The sequence below is a fragment of the Theropithecus gelada genome, chromosome 14 (genome assembly GCF_003255815.1).
Source record: "Theropithecus gelada isolate Dixy chromosome 14, Tgel_1.0, whole genome shotgun sequence".
Classification (NCBI taxonomy): Eukaryota; Metazoa; Chordata; class Mammalia; order Primates; family Cercopithecidae; genus Theropithecus; species Theropithecus gelada.
Window position 1 is genome coordinate 56,240,815 of NC_037682.1, and position 25,552 is coordinate 56,266,366.

At 43.7% G+C, this 25,552-nt stretch overlaps 1 protein-coding gene and 1 pseudogene across 5 annotated transcripts in view; both read left to right on the forward strand.

The window, feature by feature from the left end:
• The first annotated feature begins 952 nt into the window (after positions 1 to 952).
• TMEM41B (transmembrane protein 41B) overlaps positions 953 to 25,552 on the forward strand; it is a 28,475-nt gene continuing 3,875 nt past the window's right edge. For 2 of the 4 annotated variants that reach the window (XM_025357650.1, XM_025357652.1), the window contains exons 1-6: positions 953 to 1,405; positions 11,375 to 11,492; positions 16,657 to 16,785; positions 21,057 to 21,150; positions 21,776 to 21,880; positions 22,963 to 23,101. In XM_025357650.1, the coding sequence (XP_025213435.1) occupies positions 1,285 to 1,405; positions 11,375 to 11,492; positions 16,657 to 16,785; positions 21,057 to 21,150; positions 21,776 to 21,880; positions 22,963 to 23,101 (706 nt within the window). In that variant the 5' untranslated portion in view covers positions 953 to 1,284. Of the gene's footprint in view, positions 1,406 to 11,374; positions 11,493 to 16,656; positions 16,786 to 21,049; positions 21,151 to 21,775; positions 21,881 to 22,962; positions 23,102 to 25,552 lie in introns of all 4 variants that reach the window. The other 2 variants (XM_025357654.1, XM_025357653.1) reach the window with 2 other exon arrangements.
• On the forward strand, positions 3,657 to 4,389 carry LOC112606781 (annotated as a pseudogene). Its single transcript, XR_003115687.1, has one exon. The product of XR_003115687.1 is annotated as a proline-rich protein 13 pseudogene (transcript).

The following is a 25,552-nucleotide window of genomic DNA, read 5'->3' on the forward strand; positions in this document are numbered from 1 at the left end:
TTTTGTATTTTCAGTGGAGACGTGGTTTCACCATGTTGGCCAGGCTGGTCCTGATCTCCTTACCTCAGGTGATCCGCTCGCCTTGGCCTCCCAAAGTGCTGGGATTACAGGCTTGAACCATCACGCGGCCTGGCCAATTTTTTGCATTTTTAGTAGAGACGTGGCCAAGCTGGTCTCGAACTCCCGACTTCAGGTGATCTGCCTGCCTTGGCCTCCCAAAGTGCTGGGATTACAAGCATGAGCCACTGCACCTGGCCTAATTTTTGTATTATTAGTAGAGACAGGGTTTCACCATGTTGGCCAGGCCGGTCTCCAACTCTTCACCTCAGAAGATCCACCCGCCTTGGGCTCCCAAAGTGCTGGAATTACAGGCATGAACCACCGCGCCTGGCCTCCAAGTTACTTTCAAGAGGTAACCACCGTGAGTAAGCTGAATGTGCTCTGAGGGGTAGAAGCAGAAAAAGTACCTGTGTAAAAGGCATGTTTCCGCTTAGTTTACGAATGAGCTAAATGTAGAGCTGACTTGGGTTTAGTAGTTGGGGGGGGGGGGGGGGGCAGCAGGTAATGCAAAGCGCTTAGCTTTGGGAACAAGACAACCTGGAGTTTAAGCCCATTTTTGCCATCCTGTGACCTTCACACGTTTTACGTAGCCCTCTCTGAGCCTTAGTTTCCTGAAACTCAGGCAGGTTTTGCTTAGCCTTTGTATTTTCCACCATATTTAGACCAAGCTCTCTGGCGCCTGCAAATTGAAGACAGCAGCGGCGGAACTGACGTAATGGGCTGAATCAGCCTCAGCCGCGAAATGCCGACTAATCACAGGCACTTCCGGCGGCCTGGACAAAAGGTTTGACGCCCCGGGGACCGCACTTCCGGGTAATTAAGGCTGAGCTTTGGACGCCAGGGCCAGTGAGCCGCAAACGGGTGACTTGGGTGCCGCGACTGCGCATGCTCTCGCCCCGGCGCCATGTGACTACCTCTTTCTCGTAGGTGGGGCGGGACACTGAAAGGGGCGGTCCAGGACCCTGACTTGTCTCGCAGTTACTGGGCCGGCACGAGCGCGCGAGGCTCGGGGGCGGCACGGGGCGGGGTTTAGCCTGGGGCGGGCGCTGCGGGTGTTTGCAGGGCGTCGCTGTGCTAGCTAGGTTAAGGTCGTCCCGGGTGAGGCGGTCGCACCGGAAGTGGATCTGGCCGTGGCGCTTCGGCGTAGTAAGGAGCCTGCGATAGAATTTTGTTGTTCAGGGGGCGCGGCACCGCACCGCTTCTTTCAGCTTCCTTGCAGCTGCCATGGCGAAAGGCAGAGTCGCCGAACGCTCGCGGACGGGCGCTCACCACACGACCCCCGTGGGGGACGGGGCAGCGGAGACGCGGGGTCCCGCGGCGCCTGGCCGCAGAGATCACCAGAAGGGTGAGTGGGCCCAGGGAGCAGAGCTGGGGGTGGGCGGAGGCTTCTGTGTGTCCGGAGGGAAAAAGGACCCCCGCAGGTCTCGGAGAGTTGTGGGGAAAGAGGGAGCCTGCTGGTGCAGGGGCGGGAGCAGAGACCGTGAGGGAGTTGGGCTTGGGCGCTCGCGCAGCACAAGGCCGTACGCCTAGTAGGTGCATTGTAAATGCTGTTTGAGTACAATTCACTTAAAAGAAAGGATGACACTGGCTTGTTGACGCTCAGGTAGATTGTAAGGTTGATGATAACGACGCTAGGCAGAGCTGGAAGGAGCTGTACTGTAGCATTCGTTGCGTTGTTTATACAGATGAAGAAACTGAGGCCCAGGTGGGTATATGACTTACAAAGTCATAAAGCCAGATCAGTGAAGTAGTAGTTAGGAGCAAGGACTTAATACTTCCAGGTGGCAGGTGGTGTGTGCGTCCCTGCCCTACTGTTTTCTTGTGATCTTGGACTTGGTAACTTTCAGAAAACCTCAGTGTCTGAACTGTGAAATGGGGATAATAATATCTACTTAATAGGTGGTGCGTGGGTTAAACGAAATAATTCACGTAAAAGATTTAGAGTAATGCTTGGATATGAAGTGGGGGCTAAATAAATATTAGCAGTTACTTAGTTACAGCTAAGGTCACTCATTCTAAAGTTTTTTCCCCCTACTACATCCTGACATTTCTCACGGCTTTATTTTTGGTTTTTGTTTTCTCTTTATTCCTACTGCCTCTATAATTGCAGAATCTCACTCACGGCTTTAAATATTGTTTTAAGGAAAAAACTGTGCCTAGAAACTACTTTGATTCCGTGTTGGCCTGGAATTGTTCTTTAAATGATTTTAAAGATCATAAACTTGAAGTGATCCTAAGAAGTTTGTCTGTAGCTCACACAGGTGTGTTCCACCACCAGTGATGGCTAAGGAGAGCTTTAAGAGTGTGTAGCAGAAAATGTTAATGTATTTTCAAATAATTTGAAATGTCTCCAACAGTCTAATTTGACTCTGTCACCTTTATGTATTTGGTATTTTTCCAGCTTATATACACTGAAGCCAGGTAACTTCATATAACTTCAAAAACAGAGAAATGAATCATTGTTAACGTGTAAATCAGCTCTGAATAAAAGATTGTTTTGAAGACTCTACTACTGAGGGTGACATATTCCAAGGTCTGCATTTCCTGAAAAAGTGTTTTCCAGATAGGGCATCCCTAAAAATTGACATCTCATTTGAGGTAGCAGCCAGTTTTACTATTCATGATGTTTACCTAAAGCTATTCAAAAAATAAAACCTTGAAACTTCCAAAGTACTCTTTTTTTTATCTTATTTTATTACAACAGAACATTCAACACAATTATTCTTATGATGCTGTCACATGACATCTATAGATCACAAATCTATAGGAAGACAGGGAAGGGATGTGAAGGTATGCCTTCATGGTGAAGTAAGGCCTGTTTTTAGTGGCTTGAGACACAGCCTCGCTGTGTCACCTGTGCTGGAGTGCAGTGGCATGATCATAGCTCGCTGCAGCCTCAGCCACCTGGGCTTGTGCGATCTTCCCACGTCAGCTCCACCAAGTAACTGGGACTGCAAGTATGTGCCACCATGCCCAGCTAATTATTTATTTTTTATAGAGAAGAGGCGGGCCAGGATGTCTTGAAGTCCTGGGCTCAAGTGTCTTCCTGCCTTGGCCTCCCCAAATGCTGGAATTACAGGCATGAGCCATTGTGCTTTGCCAGGTAAGTAAGATTTGCATAAGTAGAGAGAAGGGAAGGGTGTTCCAGGCTAGGAGAAATAGAGTAGTAGGATTGAAGGTTAGTGTGAAACTTTTATGTGTGTAGGTAAGATTACCTTGTCAGGAGCAGAGGGTTTCTGTTGGGTGTCAGTAGGTGATGAAGTTGGCCTGTTCAGGATGGTGTCAGAATGTTCCTGTAAATTCCATGATACTTGGAAATGCATTTGTATTTTATTAAGTGACATATATAACTTTGGCAAATAAGTAGTTGTCATCATATGTATGTTTGAACTATTTTATACGCTATCTGCAATGTTTGCACATTTAGTGGATTCCTTACCATTACTCTGGCCTCCAGTCTCAGAGCTGAGCCTAGTAGTCTGTGGACCACTTTGAATACTTGAGTAAGGCAGAAGTAACACGGAAAGTCTAATTTTTGCATGATGAAGATGAGAGAGCAGACAGGAGGTGGAACTAGTTAAGAAGCTCTTGAGGATGCATCAAGCCCAGGCGGTGGTGGAAAGGCTGGAGGACACACCTAAACATGCGGAATCCCAATGCCGGGAAGCCAGGGCCAAATCCATATCCCCCCAACATCGGGTGCCCTGTAGGTTCCAATCCTGCCCACCCACCACCTATCAACCCACCCTTTCCCCCGGGTCCCTGTCCTCCTCCCCCAGGAGCTCCACAGGGCAATTTGGCTTTCCCCCCAGGTTGGCCCCTCATCCTGTGCCACAGCCAGGGTATCCAGGATGCCAACGCTCAGGTCCCTACCCTCCTCCATACCTACCACCTGCCCCTGGAATGCCTCCTGTGAATCCTTTGGCTCCTGGCATGGTCAGACCAGCAGTGATAGTGGACAAGAAGATACAGAAGAAGATGAAGAAAGCTCATAAAAAGATGCACAGGCACCACAAGCATAGCAAGCATTCCTCCTCCTCTTCCAGCAGTGATTCTGACTGAATACAGGCCCTAGACCCTTCCCTCAGGTCTCACCAGTTCTGCTCTCCTATCAAGCTTCAGATGCCATGTTGTACTGGGGGAAAGTAGCCATTGTGCTCTCCATCCCCTACCCCCACCTGAGCTTCACCATGCTGTTGAGCCCTGAGTGGTGAGGGAAAATGGGAAGAGGATTGCCATGGCCTGGCCATCTTGTTGCTGCTTGGATAGATCATATAGCTAATGAGTTTAGTAGGGGAGCTGTTTTTTGAAGATGATGAACTAAATGTTGAAGACAAATTCGAGATCTGTAAAATGTGATTTTTTACTTCCAATGGTGCCGTGATTGCACCATTGCACTCTAGCCTGGTTGATGGAGACCCTGTTTCAAAAAAAAAAAGACTATTACCTATTTAAGTCTTTTAAAATAGTTAGCTGCACATGTACAGGATAGAAGGCTGACTGTAGGCCAGGCACCATGGCTCACGCCTGTAATCCCAGCACTTTGGGAGGCTGAGGCAGAAGGATTGCCTGAGGTCAGGAGTTCGAGACCAGCCTGACCAATATGGTGAAACCCTGTATATACTAAAAATACAAAAATTAGCCAGGCATGGTGGCAGGCACCTACAGTCCCAGCTATTTGGGAGGCTGAGGCAGGAGAATTGCTTGAACCTGGGAGGCTGAGGCGGAGGTTGCAATGAGCCAAGATGGCGTCACTGCACTCCAGCCTGGGTGACAGAGCGAAACTCCATCTCAAAACAAAACAAAAGCTGACTCTTTCCATCTTTTTGTTTTTTCTTTTTTTCTTTTTGAGAGGGAGTTTCACTCTTGTTACCCAGGCTGGAGTGCAATGGTACGATCCCTGCTCACTGCAACCTCCGCCTCATGGATTCAAGCGATTCTCCTGTCTCAACCTCCTGAGTAGCCGAGATTACAGGTGCCAACCACCGTGTCTGGCTAATTTTTTACATTTTTAATAGAGACGGGGTTTCACCATGTCGGCCAGTCTGGTCTCAATCTCCCGACCTCAGGTGATCCACCTGTCCTAGCCTTCCAAAGTGCTGGGATTACAGGCATGAGCCTCTGCGCCCTCCCCCTTTTCCCATCTTTTAATCTTCAACAAAATTTCCACAAACTCCATGAATCTTGCCTTCACTCTAGCCCAGTGATCTTGCTTTCCTATAAACTAAATGCCCCTTTTAACTCTACTCTTCCTTGTCGGGGGAAGGGGAATATCTAGCTAGCTAATGGTGGCATCAGCTTCTTAGGAGCACAGAGTGAACAAAGCATTTGGTACTCAATAGATGTTTAGCGGACAGCGCTAATCACAACTATATTTAAGTACATAGTTTGGATAGAAGTTCTAAAGAGAATTGCTATGAAAGGGGGGGAAGATCCATCATTCTTAAAAGTCATTCTTATGTATGCAGATATTTTCAGGATAAAAAAATTATGAATGCCCTGGTGCAGTGGCTCACACCTGTAACCCCAGCACTTTGGGAGGCTGCGGCGGGTGGATCACCTGAGGTCAGGAGTTCGAGACCAGACTGACCAACATGGTGAAAACCCGTCTCTACTAAAAATACAAAAAAGTTAGCTGGGCGTGGTAGCAGGCGCCTGTAATCCCAGCTACTCCCGAGGCTGAGACAGGAGAATCGCTTGAAGCCAGGAGACGGAGGTTGCAGTCAGCCAAGATCATGCCACTGCACTCTAGCCAGGGTGACGGAGCGAGACTCCCTCTACAAAAAAAAAAAAAAAAAATTAATGGTTTTGAAGGTTTTAAAAAGATGCTTATAATGTTAAATTATTTGTGTTAGTTTTTCTTATACTCTGCACCTGATTCTAGCAGGAAAGTAAGTTAAAACTGGGCTGGGGTAAGTTAATTGGATTTAAAAGTAGCATACCTTTAGATGGATTTAAAAGTAGCCTAACTTTAAGAAGTATATAATGTGATGTGTATCTCCAAAACAGTTTATTATCTATGATTTGTCTATAATTAATAGCTGTCGCCCAGGATGGAGTGCAGTGGCACAATTTTGGCTCATCACAACCTTCACCTCCCGGGATCCAGCAATTCTCATACCTCAGCCTCCCCAGTAGCTGGGACTACAGGGGTGTGCCACCACGCCTGACTAATTTTTTATATTGTTAGTAGAGACAGGGTTTCACCCTGTTGGCTAGGCTGGTCTTGAACTCTTGACGTCAGGCGATCTGCCCACCTTGGCCTTCCAAAGTGCTGCCATTACAGGAGTGAGCCACCACACCCGCTCTATAATTATAAATTATCATAATGGACGTCCTGAAAAAATATACACTACTTGTGTGTATAATGTGTCTTTACTTTGATGTCAACCTATAGAAAACTCAATACTTATATTTATATTACCCTCATTCCTTACCTACTTTATTGAATAGCTTTTTATTCAATAAAATAGAAAAATAACTATTTTAGCCTTGTGAAAATGGTTTGTGTTTAAATAGGTTTTCTAGCCCAGTTCAATGGCTCATACCAGTAATCCCAGCACTTTGGGAGGCTGAAGCAGGAGGATTGCTTGAAGCCAGGAGTTCAAGACCAGCCTGGGCAAAATAGTGAGACCTGGTCTCTATATACAAAACTAAAAAATTGCCGAGTGCAGTGGCTCACGCCTGTAATTCCAGCAGTTTGTGAGACCGAGGTGGGCGGATCACGAGGTCAAGAGATCAAGACCATCCTAGCCAACATGGTGAAACCCCATCTCTACTAAAAATACAAAAATTATCTGGGCATGGTGGCATGCACCTGTGATCCCAGCTACTTGGGAGGCTAAGACAGGAAAATTGCTTGGACCCAGGAGGCGGAGGTTGTAGTGAGCCGAGATCACGCCACTGCACTCCAGCCTGGGTGACTGAGCGAGACTCCATCTCAAAAATAATAATAATAATAATAATAATGATTAATTAACCAGGCATGGTCACAAACACCTGTGGTCCCAGCTAGTCAGGAGGCTGAGGCAGGAGGATTGAAGTTGAAGGCGTTCAACTCCCAGGAGTTGAAGGCTGCAGTGAGCTATGATTGCACCACTGCACTCCAGCCTGGGCAACAGAGTGAGACACTGTCTCATAAAAGTAAATAAATAATAAATAAATAAATGGGATTTATATTTATAAACCAAAACAACATTTTTTGTTCAATTGGATTTAGTACACCCTGATGTTTTTGCAACTTTTTGCTGATTATGCTTTTTTTAGAGAATATAACTTATGAGTGAATATAACTTATTAGGAGGCCTCAAGATATATATTAAATTAGATAGTAACCAGAGCATAAATGTAACAGACAGTTAGCCATTTGTTATTACAAGATTCTGCAGAGACCTTTTCATGTTTGACCTGAGATGTTTAAAGTGTGTTTTTAATTCTCTGTGCTCCTAAAAAGCATACATATCAATACGTCTGTGGGTTAATGAACTAGAGTACTAAGAGATAGGCATGCTTGGTTTATTGTTCCACCGAAAGTACCTTTTGTCCTATATTATGATCCTCTTCCTTCCTGCAATAAATTTCAGAAATAAGAGATGAGCAAATCTTCTTTTTGAGATTAACATGAAACATAACAAAGTTAGAATAATAGGGACTGGTTGGAGGCCGGGTGCGGTGGCTCACACCTGTAATCCTAACACTTTGGTAGGCCAAGGTGGGCGGATCACCTGAGGTCAGGAGTTCAAGACCATCCTGGCCAACAATGTGAAACTCCGTTTCTACTAAAAATACAAAAATTAGTTGGTCCTCCTGGTGGCACGTGCCTGTAATCCCAGCTACTCCGGAGGCTGAAAGGGGAGAATCACTTGAACCTGGGAGGCAGAGGTTGCAGTTAGCTGAGATCAGGCCACTGCACTCCAGGCTGGGCGACAGAGCAAGACTCCGTCTCAAAAAAAAAAAAGAAGAAGAATAGGGACTAGTTGGGAAGTTAGATTGATTGTTTACTGAAAGTGGGAAAAGATAATTTAGTTTTTCACATAACTAAAATCTTATAGAAAACTTGCTAAATTTAACGAATAGGTAAGAATAATTTATATTTAGTATTATCAAAGCACTAACCTAAGCAATTCTTATTTCAAGAGAAATTACAGGTTAATTATAAATAGATATTAAAATGCTTTGGAGACTGGGCACGTTCACTCACGGCTGTAATCCCAGCACTTTGGTAGGCCAAGGTGGGCAGATCACCTGAGGTCAGGAGTTCAAGACCAGCCTGGCTAACATGGTGAAACCCCCATCTCTACTAGAAATACAAAAATTAGCTGGGCGTGGTGGTGCACGTCTGTAATCCCAGCTACTTGGGAGGCTGAGGCAAGAGAATCACTTGGACCAGCCTGGCTGATATGGTGAAACCCCATCTCTACCAAAAATACAAAAACAAATAGCCGGATGTGGTAGCACATGCCTGTAATCCCAGCTACTCAGGAGGCTGAGGCAGGAGAATTGCTTGAACCTAGGAGGTGGAGGTTGCAGTGAGCCAAGATCACGCCACTGCACTCCAGCCTGAGCGACAGAGCGAGACTCCTTCTCAAACAGCAACAACAACAACAACAAAATGCTTTGGAAATACGCTTCACATTATTTGGTTCCTTTTAGAGATAGGGTCTCACTGTGTTGCCCAGGCCAGAATCAAAGTTCTGCGCTCAAACGATTCTCCTGACTCAGCTTCTTGAGTAGTTGGGACTATAGGTGTACACAACCACCACTATGGCTCAGGAATTTTTTTTTTATAACTAGATAGTGCAGTCTCCTTCTTTGGGCCTCTTACTTGTAAAAGTGGGCCAGATTTTAGCTTTTCAAACTTTAATGTGTGTGAAGATCACATGAGTATCATTAAAATGCAGATTTTTGCTTCAGTGGGAATCTGAATTTCCATTAAGCTTCCTGATAATGCTGATTCTTGTAGTCTACCAGTAGCAAGGAGCCAGTTGGTTTCTATTTCTCTATGTGTTCAACATAGAATTTAGTAATACCTAGTCAGGGCTCAGTGGTACATACCTTAGTCCCAGCTACTTGAGGGGCTGAGGTGGGAGGATTGCTGGGGCCCAGGAGTTCAAGTCCAGCCTGGGCAACATAGGGAGACCCTGTCTCTTCAGGGGGAAAAAAGTTAGCAAAATCTTACTAATTCCAATTGTGGTAGTGAGACAAGGGATAAAATGAAGCTTATCTTTTATTTAGTCAAGACTTTTTGGTTGAAAGGAATAGACATCAGTTTAAACTAAGAAAAATAAAAAGGAAGATTGTTAAACAAGAGAAAAAGAATATAAGAAATAATCTCACTGAGCAAGAAATAGAGGTAGGCATCAGGGGAAGTGGAACATTAGAAATCAGCAAGTAACTTAGCTATATTTCCCAATTCTGCTTCTCTGGGTTTCTGTTCTAACCTCTCCTATTTTCTGATACATGTCTTTGGCTTACTGTGTCCTCCACCATTTAACCTTTTAGCTCCAAGTCCCACTATCCCTTGACAACCAGTATCTCTTTTTTTTTCAAATTATCAAGAGAAAATCTGGTCAGCCAGTAATGATTTGTTTCTACCTGGGTCAAGTGTCCAACCCTGGGCCAGAGAGCCTTCTGGGTTTGGGAGGGTAGAATGTAAGAATAGGGGCTCCTGAGATTGGCCCCCTTATGGGACAAGGGAAGGGTGTTAATTCAAGGGAAGGGAGACGGGGTAGAGCAGCAATGACAGCTGTCTAATATACATTTATAAACTTTTATGAAGAAGGATTTGCTAAAGTAGTAGAGTATAGGCAGTTCAGTACTTTTAGGATACTTCATAAAAGCATGTTTGAAAGCCACTTGTGCAATAGTTGAATCCATTTTAAGGGAACTAAAAATCATAAATCTGAATTATAGTATGCATTTTTTTTTTTTTTTTTTTTAAAGAAACGGAGTCTCGCTTTGTCACCTAGGCTGGAGTGCAGTGGTGTGGTCTCGGCTCACTGCAAGCTCCACCTCCTGGATTCACGCCATTCTCCTGCCTCAGCCTCCCAAGTAGCTGGGACTACAGGCGCCTGCCACCACACCCAGCTAATTTTTTGTATTTTTAGGAGAGACAAGGTTTCACCGTGTTAGCTAGGATGGTCTCGATCTCCTGACCTTGTGATCCGCCCACCTCGGCCTCCCAGAGTGCTGGGATTACAGGCATGGGCCATCGTGCCGGGACATATAGTATACATATTTTTAAATACTTTTAAGTATTATCAGTGTACACAAGGGATAATGGTAAAATAAAAATTGAGTCACCCACTCCTACCTCTTCCCCAGTGAGCACAATGTAAAGTTGTCCTGGCCTCCGCGCTATTGACCAGTTCCTGGCAGAACAGCCCTGTGCTTCCTTCTACTTATTGTTTCCTGAATCTCATTCTGTACTTTTATCGTTCATATAATTTTTTAAGCTAATACTGAGATTACCTTTTGTGGGACTACAAATATTCTCCCATTGTTGGAGTTACAGAGGTACCCAAAACATTTGAGATTCAAGTTTATATTCTGATGCATTTGGTATAAAGAGAAAGTGTAACATTTCTCCAGTTGCATTTGTGAATATCTGTGTTCTTAAAACAGTTGAAGTAATTGCCAAATTACCTCATTTTTCCAAAAGGGCCATTTTGTCTATGCTGTTGGCTCCCAGTATAGAAATATGAAATTGACAGTATGTGGTAAAATTTAGAACAATATTCTTTTTTTCCCCTTTGGCTTATCAGTAAGCCAGTGCTACAGAGTCTGGTGTTCTGCTTTTTCATACTTCTAAAATGGATGTATCCCCCAAAAGTAATATGTCCAGTTAATAAACTTCAAGTACTGTACAGTGCTTAAATTTAATTAATTTTTTTTTTGAGATGAAGTTTTGCTCTTGTTGCCCGGTCTGGAGTGCAGTGGCTCTTATCTCCACTCACTGCAACCTCCACCTCCCGAATTCAAGCGATTCTCCTGCCTTAGCCTCTCAAATAGCTGGGATTATAGGCATGCACCACCATGCGCAGCTAATTTTGTATTTTTAGTAGAGACAGAGTTTCTCCATGTTGGTCAGGTTGGTCTCGAACTCCCAATCTCAAGTGATTTGCCTGCCTTGGCTTCCCAAAGTGCTGGGATTACAGGCGTAAGCCACCACGCCCAGCCCAGTGCTTAAATTTAATGTCACATCGTTTTAGGCAAAAGTACGCACCATTATCTGGAAGGAAAGCATTTATAGAAATTACTTGCTGGCATGTCTTTCTTTATATTTATCTTAATTATACCTTCTTTTTTCTTTCAGAAAAATCCTGGGCAGAAGCTGGATCAGCAAGAATGTCACTCCTTATATTGGTGTCCATTTTCTTATCTGCAGCTTTTGTTATGTTTTTGGTATATAAAAATTTTCCTCAGCTTAGTGAGTAAGTATGGGAAATAAACTGAAAATGTATAGATATTTATAAGATGAAAGTGGATTAAGGCCAAGTGCAGTGGCTGACACCTGTAATCTCAACACTTTGGGAGGCCGAAGTGGATGGATTGGTTGAGTCCAGGAGTGTGAGACCAGCCTGGGCAACACGACAAAACCCATGTGGAAATACATACATAAATATGTGTGTGTGTATATTTAATATATATGTTAAAATATACACACACATACACACACACATATATATATTTTTTGAGACAGAGTCTTGCCCTGTCGTCCAAGCTGGAGTGCAGTGGCGTGATCTGAGCTCACCGTAAGCTCTGCCTCCCAGATTCAAGCAATTCTGCCTCAGCCCCCCGAGTAGCTGGGATTATAGGGGTGGGCCACCTCATCAGTTAATTTTTGTATTTTTAGTAGAGACGGGTTTCACCATGTTGGCCAGGCTGGTCTCAAACTCCTGACCTCAGGTGATCCACCTGCTTTGGCCTCCCAAAGTGCTGGGATTATAGGCGTGAGCCACTGTGCCCAGCCTGGAAATACATTTTAGAAGGGCAAAATATCCCAGAGCTATTAAACCCTAGTAATACCACCCTGGTATAATCATAGATTATATAAAGGACTACTAAGATGTAGTTAGACTTTCAACCAGGGCCAGCCTGATGTGGTAATGGAGAACTATGAAATGTGTTTTAAAAGTATCAGGAAGGACATGTTTTCTCCAAATTGCCTTCAATCACAATTCTTTTTTTTTTTTCTTTTCTTCATTTTTCATTTTTTTTTCTTTTCTTCACTCTATCGCCCAGGCTGGAGCACAGTGGTGCTGGAGCACATTAATTTTGGCTTACTGCAATCTCTGCCTCCTCTTCTCAGTTGAAGGGATTTTTGTGCTTCAGCCCCCTGAGTAGTTGGGATTATAGGTGTGCGCCACCATGGCTGGTTAATTTTTATATTTTTAGTAGACATGGGGTTTTACCATGTTGGCCAGGCTGGTCCCAAACTCCTGGCCTCAAGTGATCCGCCCACCTTGGCCTCCCAGAGTACTAGGATTACAGGCATGAGCCACTGTGTGCAGCCCACAATTTTTTTTTTTTTTTTTTTTTTTTGGAGACTGAGTTTCGAGATTGTTGCCCAGGCTGGAGTGCAATGGTGCCGTCTCAGCTCACTGCAACCTCCACCTCCTGGGTTCAGGCAATTCTCTTGCCTCAGTCTCCCAAGTAGTTGGAATTACAGGTTTGCGCCACCACACTTGGCTAATTTTTGTATTTTTAGTAGAGTTGTGGTTTTGCCATGTTGGCCAGGCTGGTCTTGAGCTCCTGGCCTCATGTGATCTGTCCACCTTGACCTCCCAAAGTGCTAGGATTACAGGCGTGAGCCACTGTGCCCAGCCTAGAGTCTTTTTAGTTTTATAAATTTCATAAGTAGGAACCTTTAGTTTACTGGGTGTCTTGTTTGACTTGAGAAAACAGCACTGGGGCTCACACCTCTTTTTTGTTTTGTTTTGTTTTGTTTTAAGGCAGGGTCTTGCTCTGTTACCCTGGCTGAAGTGTAGTGGCACAGTTACGGCTCACTGCAGCCTCAACCTCCTGGGCTGAAGCGATCCCCTACCTCAGTTTCCCAAGTAGCTAGGAGTAGAGGCCTGCACCACCATGCTCTGCTAGTTTTTAAATTTTTTTGTAGAGACGTGGTGGGTGCTGGGATTACAGGTGTGAGTCGCTGTTCCTGGTCATAGCTCAGTTAAATTTTTTTTACCATGTAAACAAATGAGGGCTCATGCCTCTAGTCCTAGCACTTTGGGAGGCTGAGGTGGGAGGATCATTTGAATCCAGGAGTTTGAGAACAGCCTGGGTCAGGTAGCGAGGCCCCGTCTGTCTAAAAAAATTTTTTTTTTTTTTTGAGACGGAGTCTTACTGCTGCCCAAGCTGGAGTGCAGTGGTGCAGTCTTGGCTCACTGCAACCTCCGCCTCCCAGGCTGAAGCGTTCTCCTGCCTCAGTCTCCCAAGTAGCTGGGACTACAGGCACACGCCGCCATACCTAGCTAATTTTTTTGTATTTTAGTAAAGACCGAAGTTTCACCTTGTTGCCCAGGCTGGTCGTGAACTCCTGAGCTCAGACAATCCGCCCACCTTGTCTTCCCAGAGTGCTGGGATTACAGGCGTGAGCCACCGCGCCTGGCCAAAAAACTTTTTTTTGAGATGGAGTCTCACTTGCTCTATTACCCAAGCTGGAGTGCAGTGGTGCAATCTCGGCTCACTGCAGCCCTTGCCTCCCAGCTCAAGCGACTCTCCTGTCTCAGCCTCCCAAGTAGCTGGAACTGTAGGTGTGTGCCACCATGCCCGGCTAATTTTTGTATTTTTAGTACAGATAGGGTTTCACCATGCTGCCCAGGCTGGTGTTGAACTCCTGACCTCGTGATCCACCCGTCTTGGCCTCCCAAAGTGCTGGGATTACAGGTGTGATCCACTGTGCCCGGCCTATAAAATTTTTTTTTTTTTTTTTTTTTTTTGAGACGGAGTCTCGCTCTGCCGCCCAGGCTGGAGTGCAGTGGCCGGATCTCAGCTCACTGCAAGCTCCGCCTCCCGGGTTCACGCCATTCTCCTGCCTCAGCCTCCCGAGTAGCTGGGACTACAGGCGCCGCCACCTCGCCCGGCTAGTTTTTTGTATTTTTAAAGTAGAGACGGGGTTTCACCGTGTCAGCCAGGATGGTCTCGATCTCCTGACCTCGTGATCCGCCCATCTCGGCCTCCCAAAGTGCTGGGATTACAGGCTTGAGCCACCGCGCCCGGCCAAAATTTTTAAAACTAGCAGAGCGGCCTGGCTTGGTGGCTTGTGCCTGTAACCCCAACACTTTGGGAGGCTGAGGTAGGTAGATCACCTGAGGTCAGGAGTTCGAGACCAGCCTGTCTAACATGGTGAAACCCCATCTCTACTAAAAATGCAAAAATTAGCCAGGCGTGGTGGCAGGTGCCTGTAGTCCCAGCTACTTGGGAGGCCGAGGCAGGAGAATGGTGTGAACCCAGGAGGCGGGGCTTGCAGTGAGTCGAGATAGCGCCACTGTACTCCAACCTGGGTGACAGAGCGAGACTGTCTTTAAAAAAAAAACAAAAACAAAAACAAACTAGCAAAGCATAGTGGCACGTGTCTGCAGTACCAGCTACTCAGTAGGCTGAGGTGAGAGGATCGGTTGAACCTAGGAGATGGAGGTAATAGTGAACTATGATCGTGCCATTGCACTCCATCCAGCCTGGGTGACAAAGCATGGGAGCCTGCCTGTAGAACAAACAAACAACACAAATGATCATAATATGCATGAAACACAAAGGTGATTATTTGATGCTTCCCTAAGCAAGAAATCATTCAGTTCCAAACAAAGTGCCAAATATAGAGTAAAATGGAAAACTTGCAGTTTTTTGTGAATTCAAGAAAGTAAATTATGAATTTGTTACATTTTTACTTAATTTTCATTGTAAATTATTATTTGGTTTATCATCAGGATTACCCAAAATGATGTTAAATGTTTTTAATATACTAACATCTGTGGTTCATTTGTTTTTTTCTTTTTCCTTTTTTCTCTTTTTTTTTTTGAGATTTTTGAGACAGAGTCTCACTCTGTTGCCCAGGCTGGAGGGCAGTGGCACGATCTCGGCTCACTGCAACCTCTGCCTCCTGGGTTCAAGTGATTCTCCTGCCCCAGCCTCCCGAGTAGCTGGGATTACAGGTGTGCACCACCACACCCAGCTAATTTTTGTATGTTTAGTAGAGACGGGATTTCAACATGTTGGCCAGGCTGGTCTCGAACTCCTGACCTCAGGCGATCCACCCACCTCAGCCTCCCAAAGTGCTGGGATTACAGGCGTGAGCCACCACGTGCCTGGTCAGTGGCTCATTTCTTTTTTTTATTCTTTTTTTTTTTTTTTTTTTTCTTTTTTTGAGACGGAGTCTCGCTCTGTCGCCCAGGCTGGAGTGCAGTGGCCGGATCTCAGCTCACTGCAAGCTCCACCTCCCGGGTTCACGCCATTCTCCTGCCTCAGCCTCCCGAGTAGCTGGGACTACAGGCGTCCGCCACATCGCCCGGCTAGTTTTTTGTATTTTTTAGTAGAGACGGGGTTTCACCGTGTTAGCCAGGATAGTCTCGATCTCCTGACCTCGTGATCCACCCGTCTCGGCCTCCCAAAGTGCTGGGATTACAGGCTTGAGCCACCGCGCCCGGCCGTCAGTGGCTCATTTCTTATATTCAAGTCAAAATTTATTTCGATGTTGGAACAAATGCCTTTAACCCTTGGTTTGTGTCATCCAGAACTTTCATGTATAAATTACCTGTCTGATTCTGCTGAGACATTAAAAAGAAAAAATTGCCTGTCTCATGAAATTATATTAAAGCATTAAAAAATAATTTATAGCCGGGTACAGTGGCTCACTCCTGTAATCCTAGCACATTGGGAGGCCAAGGCGGGCAGATCACCTGAGGTCAGGAGTTTGAGACCAGCCTGGCCAACATGGTGAAACCCCGTCTCTACTAAAAATACAAAAATTAGCCAGGCGTGGTGGGATGTGCCTATAATCCCAGCTACTTGGGAGGCTGAGGCAGGAAACTCACCTGAACCTGGGAGGTGGAGGTTGCGGTGAGCCGAGATCACGCTAATGCACTCCAGCCTGGGCAACAGCGTGAGACTCTGTGTCAAAAAAATAATAAAAATAAAATAAAATTAATACTAATTTATAGGCCAGGTGCGGTGGCTCACTTCTGTAATTCTAGCACTTTGGGAGGCTGAGGCAGGAGGATCACTTGAGCACAGGAATTTGAAACTAGCCTGGCAACATGGTGAAACTCCCTCTCTACTAAAAATACAAAAATTAACTGGCATGGTGGTGCACACCTGTGATCCCAGCTACTGAGAGGGCTGCGGCAGGAGAATCGTTTGTACCTAGGAGGCAGAGATTGCAGTGAACTGAGATTCCACCACTGCACTGCAGCCTGGGCAACAGAGCAAGACTATGTAAATGAAGAAAACATTATAAACTTTTAAACTTAAAAATTGCTAATTTAGACAACAGATCAAGGCATCAAATCATTTTTGATAAAACTTCATGTTGTGAACTTGACTTTGATATTATCGTGGCAAAATTCTGTTCTAAAATTTTTCACTTTATTTCTTTAGAGAAGAAAGAGTGAATATGAAGGTTCCCAGAGATATGGATGATGCCAAGGCTCTAGGAAAAGTTTTATCCAAATATAAGGACACCTTTTATGTTCAAGTACTTGTAGCTTATTTTGCTACATATATTTTGTATCCTTTTAACTGAAAAAATGTTTTCTAATTTTGTTCAAGAAAAAGTGTAAAAGGTCTGCTCTTCATTTATACATATTTTCCTTTTAAAATTTGTTATTGCAGTGTAACAATATTAAATAATTGAAAATTTGAAATGGAAAAAAATTATCACTTTAATCCTGTTTCCTGGACTGTTTTTATGTCTGAATATTTATCACAAGTTCTTTTGATTCTTTTGTATTCTGCTTTTTTCACTTATCAAACATTTTCCTTTACTGCATATTTTATGGGTTTGATTTATAATTGTATTAATTAACTGATGATATTAGTTTATATAATTATTTTAAATTATTAGTCAAAATAGTATTTTTATAATTGTTCTCTTAGGTTTGGAGATATAATGTGTTAATTTTTATAGGTATGTATTATGAATCTCCTTTGTTCATGTTTTTTTTCTTGCATTGTTTCCTTTGTAAAAATTCTTAAGATACTTACTCAAAGGAATGAATTTTTTTTACAATTTGATATATATTTATTTTATAGAAATAGATTACATTTTAACTAGTCAGAAAAATAGCCTTATTTCAAACGGCTTATGCTGTGGGTGCTTAATTTTGCAAATTGTGGAGTTTAATTTTTCATTTCTGATTTGTTAATATCTTTTATTCTTATCCAAACTATTTTCCAGATCTTCTCAGTTAATGAAAGACATTACCTCTTGATGTTATAAAAATAATCATCATTTTTAAACCAATTTTTTTTTTTTTTTTGAGATGGAGTTTCGCTCTTGTCACACAGGCTGGAGTGCAATGGTGCAATCTCTAGTCACTGCAACCTCTACCTCCTGGGTTTAAGCGATTCTCCAGTCTCAGCCTCCCAAGTAGCTGGGATTACGTGCGCCTGCCGCCATGCTCGGCTAATTTTTGTATTTTCAGTAGAGGCGGGGTTTCACCATGTTGACCAGGATCGTCTCAAACCCATGACATCAGGTGATCCGCCCACCTCAGCCTCCCAAAATACTGGGATTACAGGCGTGAGCCACCGCGCCTGGCAGAAAAGGAATTATTTTAATGATATTAAACAATTTGGACGTTGAAAAATGTGGGGTTTTTATTTTTATTTATTTTATTGATTTATTTATTTTTTGAGACAGAGTCTCGCTCTTGTTGCCCAAGCTAGAGTGCAGTGGCGCAATCTGGGCTCACTGCAACCTCTGCCTCCTATGCTCAAGCGATTCTCCTGTCTCAGCCTCCTGAGTAGCTGGGACTACAGGAGCGTGCCACCATTCCCAGCTAATTTTTGTGTTTTTAGTAGAGACAGTGTTTCACCATATTGATCAGGCTGGTCTCGAACTCCTGACCTCAGGTGATCCACCTGCCTCAGCCTCCCAAAGTGCTGCGATTACAGGCGTAAGCCACTGCACCTGGCCTATATTTATTTATTTATTTTTGAGATGGAGTCTCACTCTGTTACCCAGGCTGGAGTGTAATGGCATGATCTCGGCTTACCACAACTTCCACCTCCCAGGTTCAAGCATTCTCCTGCCTCAGCCTCCCAAATAGCTGGGACTACAGGCACGCACCACCACTCCCGGCTAGTTTTTGTTTTTTGTTTTTTATTGAGACAGAGTCTCGCTGTGTCGCCCAGGCTGGAGTGCAGTGGCACGATCTCGGCTCACTGCAAGCTCCGCCTCCCGGGATCACGCCATTCTCCTGCCTCAGCCTCCTGAGTAGATGGGACTACAGGTGCCTGCCACCACGTCTGGCTAATTTTTTGTACTTTTTTAGTAGAGACGGGGTTTTACCATGTTAGCCAGGATGGTCTTGATCTCCTGACCTCGTGATCCGCCTGCCTCGGCCTCCTAGAGTGCTGGGATTACAGGCGTGAGCCACCGCACCCGACCAGTTTTTGTATTTTTAGTAAGAAACAGGATTTCACTATGTTGGGCAGGCTGGTCTCGAACTCCTGACCTCATGATTCTCCCACCTGGGCCTCCCAAAGCGCTGGGATTACAGGCGTGAGCAACCGCACCCAGCCTTATTTTTATTTTTATTTTTTGAGACAGAGTCTCACTCTTGCCCAGACCAGAGGTCAGTGGCATGATCGTGGCTCACTGCAACTTCTGCCTCCTGGGTTCAAGTGATTCTCGTGTCCCAACCTCCTGAGGACCTGGCATTACAGGCATGAGCCACTGTGCCCGGCCAATTTTTGTATTTTTATTAGAGATGGGGTTTCATCATGTTGGCCAGGCCATTCTTCAACTCCTAGTCTCAAGTGATCCACCCTCAGCTTCCCAAAGTATTGGGATTCCAGGCGTGAGCCACTGCACCCAGCCTGAACTATGCTGACATAGGGCATCGTAACACTAGTTTCTCAACTTTGTTTTTTTTTCCCCAATTTCAGCTGTAATTTTAGGTTTCCTTTTCAGACAAGTAGGAATTTCACCAAATTTTAGGGAAAAAAAAGAAAAAAAAAAAGAAAAAAAAAACCAGTTGCATTAAACAATAACAACAAAAACAACAAAACACTTCCTGGGAACTTGTCCTCATTTATTCCTGCTTCTCTCAGTTTCCTCAAGGGAAAATTTCCATTTATCTCCTTTCATCCTTTGGAGTCTTGCTTTCTTTTCTTTTTTTTTTTTTTTAATTATTATACTTTAAGTTCTGGGGTACATGTGCGCAACATTGCAGGTTTGTTGCATAGGTATACATGTGCCATGCTGGTTTGCTGCACCCATCAACTCATCATTTACACTGAATATTTCTACATTTATATATGTGTGAAACTATCCATAATATGATCTTTTGTTTCGTTTTGTTTTTTTGAGATGGAGTTTCGCTCTGTTGCCAGGCTGGCGTGCAGTGGCGAGATCTCGACTCACTGCAATCTCCCGCCTCCCGTGTTCAAGCCATTCCCCTGCCTCAGCCTCCCGAGTAGCTGGGACGACAGGCGCCCACCACCACACCCAGCTAATTTTTTGCATTTTAGTAGAGACAGGGTTTTACCATGTTGGCCAGGATGGTCTCGATCTCCTGACCTCTTGATCTGCCCGCCTCAGCCTCCCTAAGTGCTGGGATTACAGGCATGAGGCACCCTACCCGGCCCATATAATACAATCGTAACCCAAAATATGTGTGTGTGTGTGTGTGTGTATGTGTGTGTGTGTGTGTTGTTTTTAACAGAGACGTGTAGGAAACAGGTCGAAAATTTGAGGCTGGCTGATCAGAGAGTTTTGAGTTTTAGTACTATATGTGGGTGATACTTGAAGCCATGGAAATTGCCAAATTTGTCAAAGGAAAGGGAGAGTGTGACTAACAGAATGTTAGAGAAATTTCAGATTTGAGGGCAAAGAGAAAAATCTAGAGAAGAAATTTCCTGTAATGTAGAAGAAGAAGTACAGTTCACTGAAGCCATGTTTCATGCAGGATGAAGTCTAATCCTATGCAGGGATCACTGAAAGGTGACTGTTGAGAAAAAGTTATTAATATTGGCTATGAGGAAGTTTCAATAGCATAGTGGAATAGTAAAGCAGGTCACAGGGAACAAGGAGAGAATCTCCTCTGAGGAAGTGAAGATGAGCAGTGCTGATCACTTGAGCCCAGGAGTTCAAGACTAGCCTGGGCAACATAGCCAGACCTCATCTCTACAAATAATAAAAATTGGCATGGTGACACACATGTCTGTGATCCTAGCTACTTGCGAGGTTGAAGTGGGAGAATTGCTTGAGCTTGGGCAGTTGAGGCTGCAGTGAGCCATGAGTACGCCACTGCATTCTAGCCTGGGTGACAAAGCAAGACCCCTTCTCAAAAATAAATAAGATTTGTGACTTTTACTATATTTTGTAATTTCTATTCTTATTTTATTTTTCTTATTTTTTTAATTCTCTTGTAGCTCCTATTCCTTTAAAATGAGTGGTGAATTTAGGTAAATCTTCATAATTAAATTAGAAATAATTATATGTACATGATTTCCCTGAAAACATTTGGGAGTAAAATGTATTAGAGAAGCACTGAAAGATTACGGAAGACCTTTTCTTTTTTCCTCCCCCAAAGTGCCCGATTCTTCTCTATCTAGTACATACTGAATTTTTGTCTTGGAAACCTTTTAGTAGCGCACACTTGCTAGTATTTATGATACCGTTTAGTAAATGGTCAACTTAGAGGCTAAACCTTTGGTTATAATCTCATTATATGATAATTTCTGTATTTATACTTTTTTCCCGAAATGTTACATTTGTCTTTTAAAATTCCACTTAATTGTGTTCTAATCCTTAACTTAAAAGTTACCAGCTTGCAAACATTTGCTATTCCAGGCTCTATATTTCTCAGTATACTTTCAGGGTTTCTTTATCCCTTTCCACTGGCCTTATTTCTTGTTTGTTTGGTAAGTATGAAAAAATAAAATTGGGAGACTGAAAAAAAAAAAAAAACAATAGAATGATGAGGATGATGATATTTTAATCCCACTAGTCTATATAAGCATAAACTCTTTAGTTTAAGAGGAGTTAAAGTCCCTTCACAAGGAGGTGTTACAATTTGTTTTTCCCCCAGAACAGACCAATTATAGACTTAGTTGCATTTATAAGCTATGTTTTAGCTTTTCTTTCCTATTGGATTTTGTAACTGCTACAGTCCAAAAGAGTGTTGATGAGCACAATGAGTTAAGTCCCAGGGCCAGAGGTGGTGTTTTCAAGCTTAGAAATTGTGGGGGTTGGGAGGAGTTTGGAAATTGGCTCCTGAAATTTTATTCTTAGGCTAAAGCCTAGCATTAATTATTTGGATATAGTCACTAGGTGTAATCACAAGTGCCAGTTTGTTTTACCTGATCTCATTTGAGGTACAATTTGGTCTGAGAAAGTACTAGATCATCTCTGCACAAGAGATGTCTTGCAGAGTACCCTCCCCACCTCCGAAAGAAGTAAATTAATTGAGCTTTTACTCAGGTGAATAAATCAATGTGAGTAAGATGGAAAAATACAAAATGCTTATGGCTTCTTTTTGTTTTCCAGTGTTCTGGACTTGGTGCCTCTTTTTGTTATATGCTTTCCTATTTAGTTGGGAGACCAGTTGTATACAAATACCTAACAGAGAAAGCAGTAAAATGGTCACAGCAGGTAAACATGTATTGTTAAATTATTTGATGTAACTCTTTGTTAATTGGAAGTTCTGTGTTTAGTGCCTACATGAATTAGCTACATGTATTAAACCAACACAAATTATTTCCTAAGTTAACTCAAGTAATAACGACTATCTTCTGACCAAATAAAAATAGGTGGTAGGCAAATATGAATGTTAATAATTTCACATACAAATGTTTTAGACCTGTGATGGTAATTTTTATCCGAGTAAATTCAATCAGAGAAGTCAAAGTGTCAGTATAAAGGCATCCACATAATTAGATACCTATCCATTTTATGTTAATGCAGTATTCTATGCATGTGTTATTGAAACACTTGTATCAGCCAACTCCCAGTGCATTTTTTTCTTTTCTTTTTTTTTGAGACACAGTCTCACTCTGTCACCCAGCTGGTGTGCAGTGGCATGACCTCGGCTCACTGCAGCCTCTGCCTCCCGGGTTCAAGCAATGCTCCTGCCTACCTCAGCCTCCCGAGTAGCTGGGATTATGGGCACATGCCACCACGCCTAGCTAATTTTTTGTATTTTTAGTAGAGACAGGGTTTCACCATGTTGGCCAGGCTGGTCTCAAACTCCAGACCTCAGGCGACCCTCCTGCCTCAGCCTCCCAAAGTGCTGGGATTACAGGCATGAGTCACCACTGGCCTTTTTTGATCTTTTCTTTTCTCTTTTTTCATTTCTTTTCGAGTCGGAGTTTCGCTCTTGTTGCCCAAGCTGAAGTGCATCTTGGCTCGCTGCAACCTCCGCCTCCCGGAGGTTCTCCTGTCTCAGCCTCCCAAGTAGCTAGAATTTCAGGCGCATGCCACCACTATTTTTAGTAGAAATGGGTTTCACCATGTTAGCCAGGCTGTTCTCGAACTCCTGACCTCAGGTGATCCACCTGCCTTGGCCTCCCACAGTGCTGGGATTACAGGCATGAAACACCATGCCAGCCTGATCATTTGTCTTGGGTATGCTCTGAAGTATCAGGAATGAGAATTTGAAATAAGGTGTTTATATTAAGCGACTTATTTTGAAGTTGTCCTCAATCTGATGCTAATTATTTTCTTTCTTATGACAGGTTGACCGTCATAGAGAACATCTCATTAACTACATTATATTTTTGAGAATAACACCATTTCTGCCTAATTGGTTTATTAATATCACATCTCCTGTGATAAACGTGCCATTGAAAGTTTTTTTTATTGGTACTTTTCTAGGTAAGGCCTCTGGTTCTTGCCGTGTATGAGCTCACTGTGTATATATCTAACAGTGTCCAGCTGATCTAGATTGCATGCATGCTCTCTGCAGATATGTCAGCACCATCTAGAACTCTTGGGCACAAAGCCTGGCTGTATAAATAGATACTCAGAAGTGTTTGTTGCATTGTGTTGATTTAAGTTATTTTTGTGTTGCCTCTTTAAAGAAGAGCACTTTCTACTGTATATCGTTTTAATAATAGAGAGTTAAGCAGGACCTATAACCTCCAGTCCCTCTAAGTGGAGAGGAAAAAAAATCAAATTGCCTTTTTTGAGCAATTTTCTCCTATGTCCCTTCCCCTTCCCCTTCCCTGAGTCTCACCCTGTCGCCCAGTCTGGAGTGCAGTGGCGCAATCTCAGCTCACTGCAAGCTCCGCCTCCTGGGTTCACGCCATTCTCCTGCCTCAGCCTCCCGAGTAGCTGGGACTACAGGCACATGCCACCACGCCTGGCTAATGTTTGTATTATTAGTAGAGATGGGGTTTCACCATGTTGGCCAGGCTGGTCTCAAACTCCTGACCTTGTGATCCTCCTACCTCAGCCTCTCAAAGTGCTGAGATTACAGGCGTGAGCCACCATGCCCTGCCCTTTTTTTTTTTTTAAATGTTGCTTTGGCAAAATGGTTCCTTTGTGTTTTTTGGAGGTTTTTTTTGTTTGTTTATTTGATTGCTTGTTTTTTTTTTGAGACAAGAGTCTTGCTCTGTCACCTAGGCTGGAGTGCAGTGGCACGATCTCGGCTCACTGCAAGCTCCGCCTCCTGGGTTCATGCCATTCTCCTGCCTCAGCCTCCCGAATAGCTGGGACTACAGGTGCCCGCCACCACGTCCAGTTAACTTTTTGTAGTTTTAGTAGAGATGGGGTTTCACCTTGTTAGCCAGGATGGTCTTGATCTGACCTCGTGATCCACCCGCCCCGGCCTCCCAAAGTACTGGGATTACAGGCCTGAGATACCGTGCCCGGCAGCAAATTTGTTTCCTAATGAAGTATTAAAATGTTGAACTTGAATTTTCAGGAGAGAATTGATCCTATTTTTCCTTTTATTGAGACCAGCATTTATTGTGGATGTTATCAAAAATATGGAGAAAGCAATGATCAACAAACATTCTTGCTTTTAAAGAAATAATACTTGATTTTGCTTTTTTGTGTGTTTTTGTGTGTGTGTGTTTTTGTTGTTGAGACACAGTTTCGCTCTTATTGCCCAGGCTGGAGTGCAATGGTGCTGTCTCGGCTCACTGCAACCTCTGCCTCCCAGGTTCAAGCGATTCTCCTGCCTCAGCCTCCCGAATAGCTGGGATTACAGGCATGCACCACCACGACCAGCTAATTTTGTATTTTAGTGGAGATGGGGTTTCTCCATGTTGGTCAGGCTGGTCTTTAACTCCCAACCTCAGATGATGCGCCCGCCTCAGCCTCCCAAAGTGCTAGGATTATAGGCGTGAGCCACCGTGCCCGGCCTTAATTTTGAAATTAATCAGTGGACATGAAGATTATTTATATATTTTGTGAATTCTCATGATTCTTTGTAGGAGTGTTTTGCTTTTCTTTCCAGTTCAAGTTGAATTGTTTAGATGTCAAAAAAAAAAATGAGCAGATTTCTTACATATTGAATATCTATGAAAGCTTAGTTCTTGTAAGAATATTTCTTTTTGAAAAGAATAACCAAAATCAATTATTTATTGTTACTTTAAAAAAAATTAGCCGGGCGCGGTGGTTCACACCTGTAGTCCCAGCACTTTGGGAGGCCAGGGTGGGCGGATCACAAGGTCAGGAGTTCAAGACCAGTCTGACCAATATGGTAAAACCCTGTCTCTACTAAAATACAAAAATTAGCTGAACGTGGTGGCAGGTGCCTGCAGTCCCAGCTACTCAGGAGGCTGAGGCAGGAGAATCACTTGAACCCGGGAGGCAGAGGTTGCAGTGAACCGAGATTGTGCCACTGAGCTCCAGCCTGGGTGACAGAGCAAGACACTATCTCAAAAAAAAAGAAAGAATGAAAAGAAAAAAAAATTGACAAACTGACATCAGCATGGGGAATTTTTAATTTTGTTAAATGTCATATCCATGGAATCTAAAGAGAGAATTTTTGTTTCTATCTCCATTTTACAGGTGAAAGGCAGAGATTTAATTTTAGCTTTGGCTAAAGTAACATCTTTCCCTTTGTTTTGATTTTTAGTGAAATGCCATCATTCTGTATGTACTTTTGTATGCACTGCTCTCTTTACTCACACTTTCAGTATCTTAAACTTGAAATTGCTAGAACAGACCTCCCTCCCTCCCTCCTTCCCTCCCTCCCTCCTTTTTTCCTTTCCTTTCCGTTTTCCTTTCCTTTCCTTTGCTTTCCTCTGTCTGTTCTCCTCTCCTCTCCTTTCCTTCCCTCCCCGTTCCCCCTTCCCCTCCCCCTCCCCCTCACCC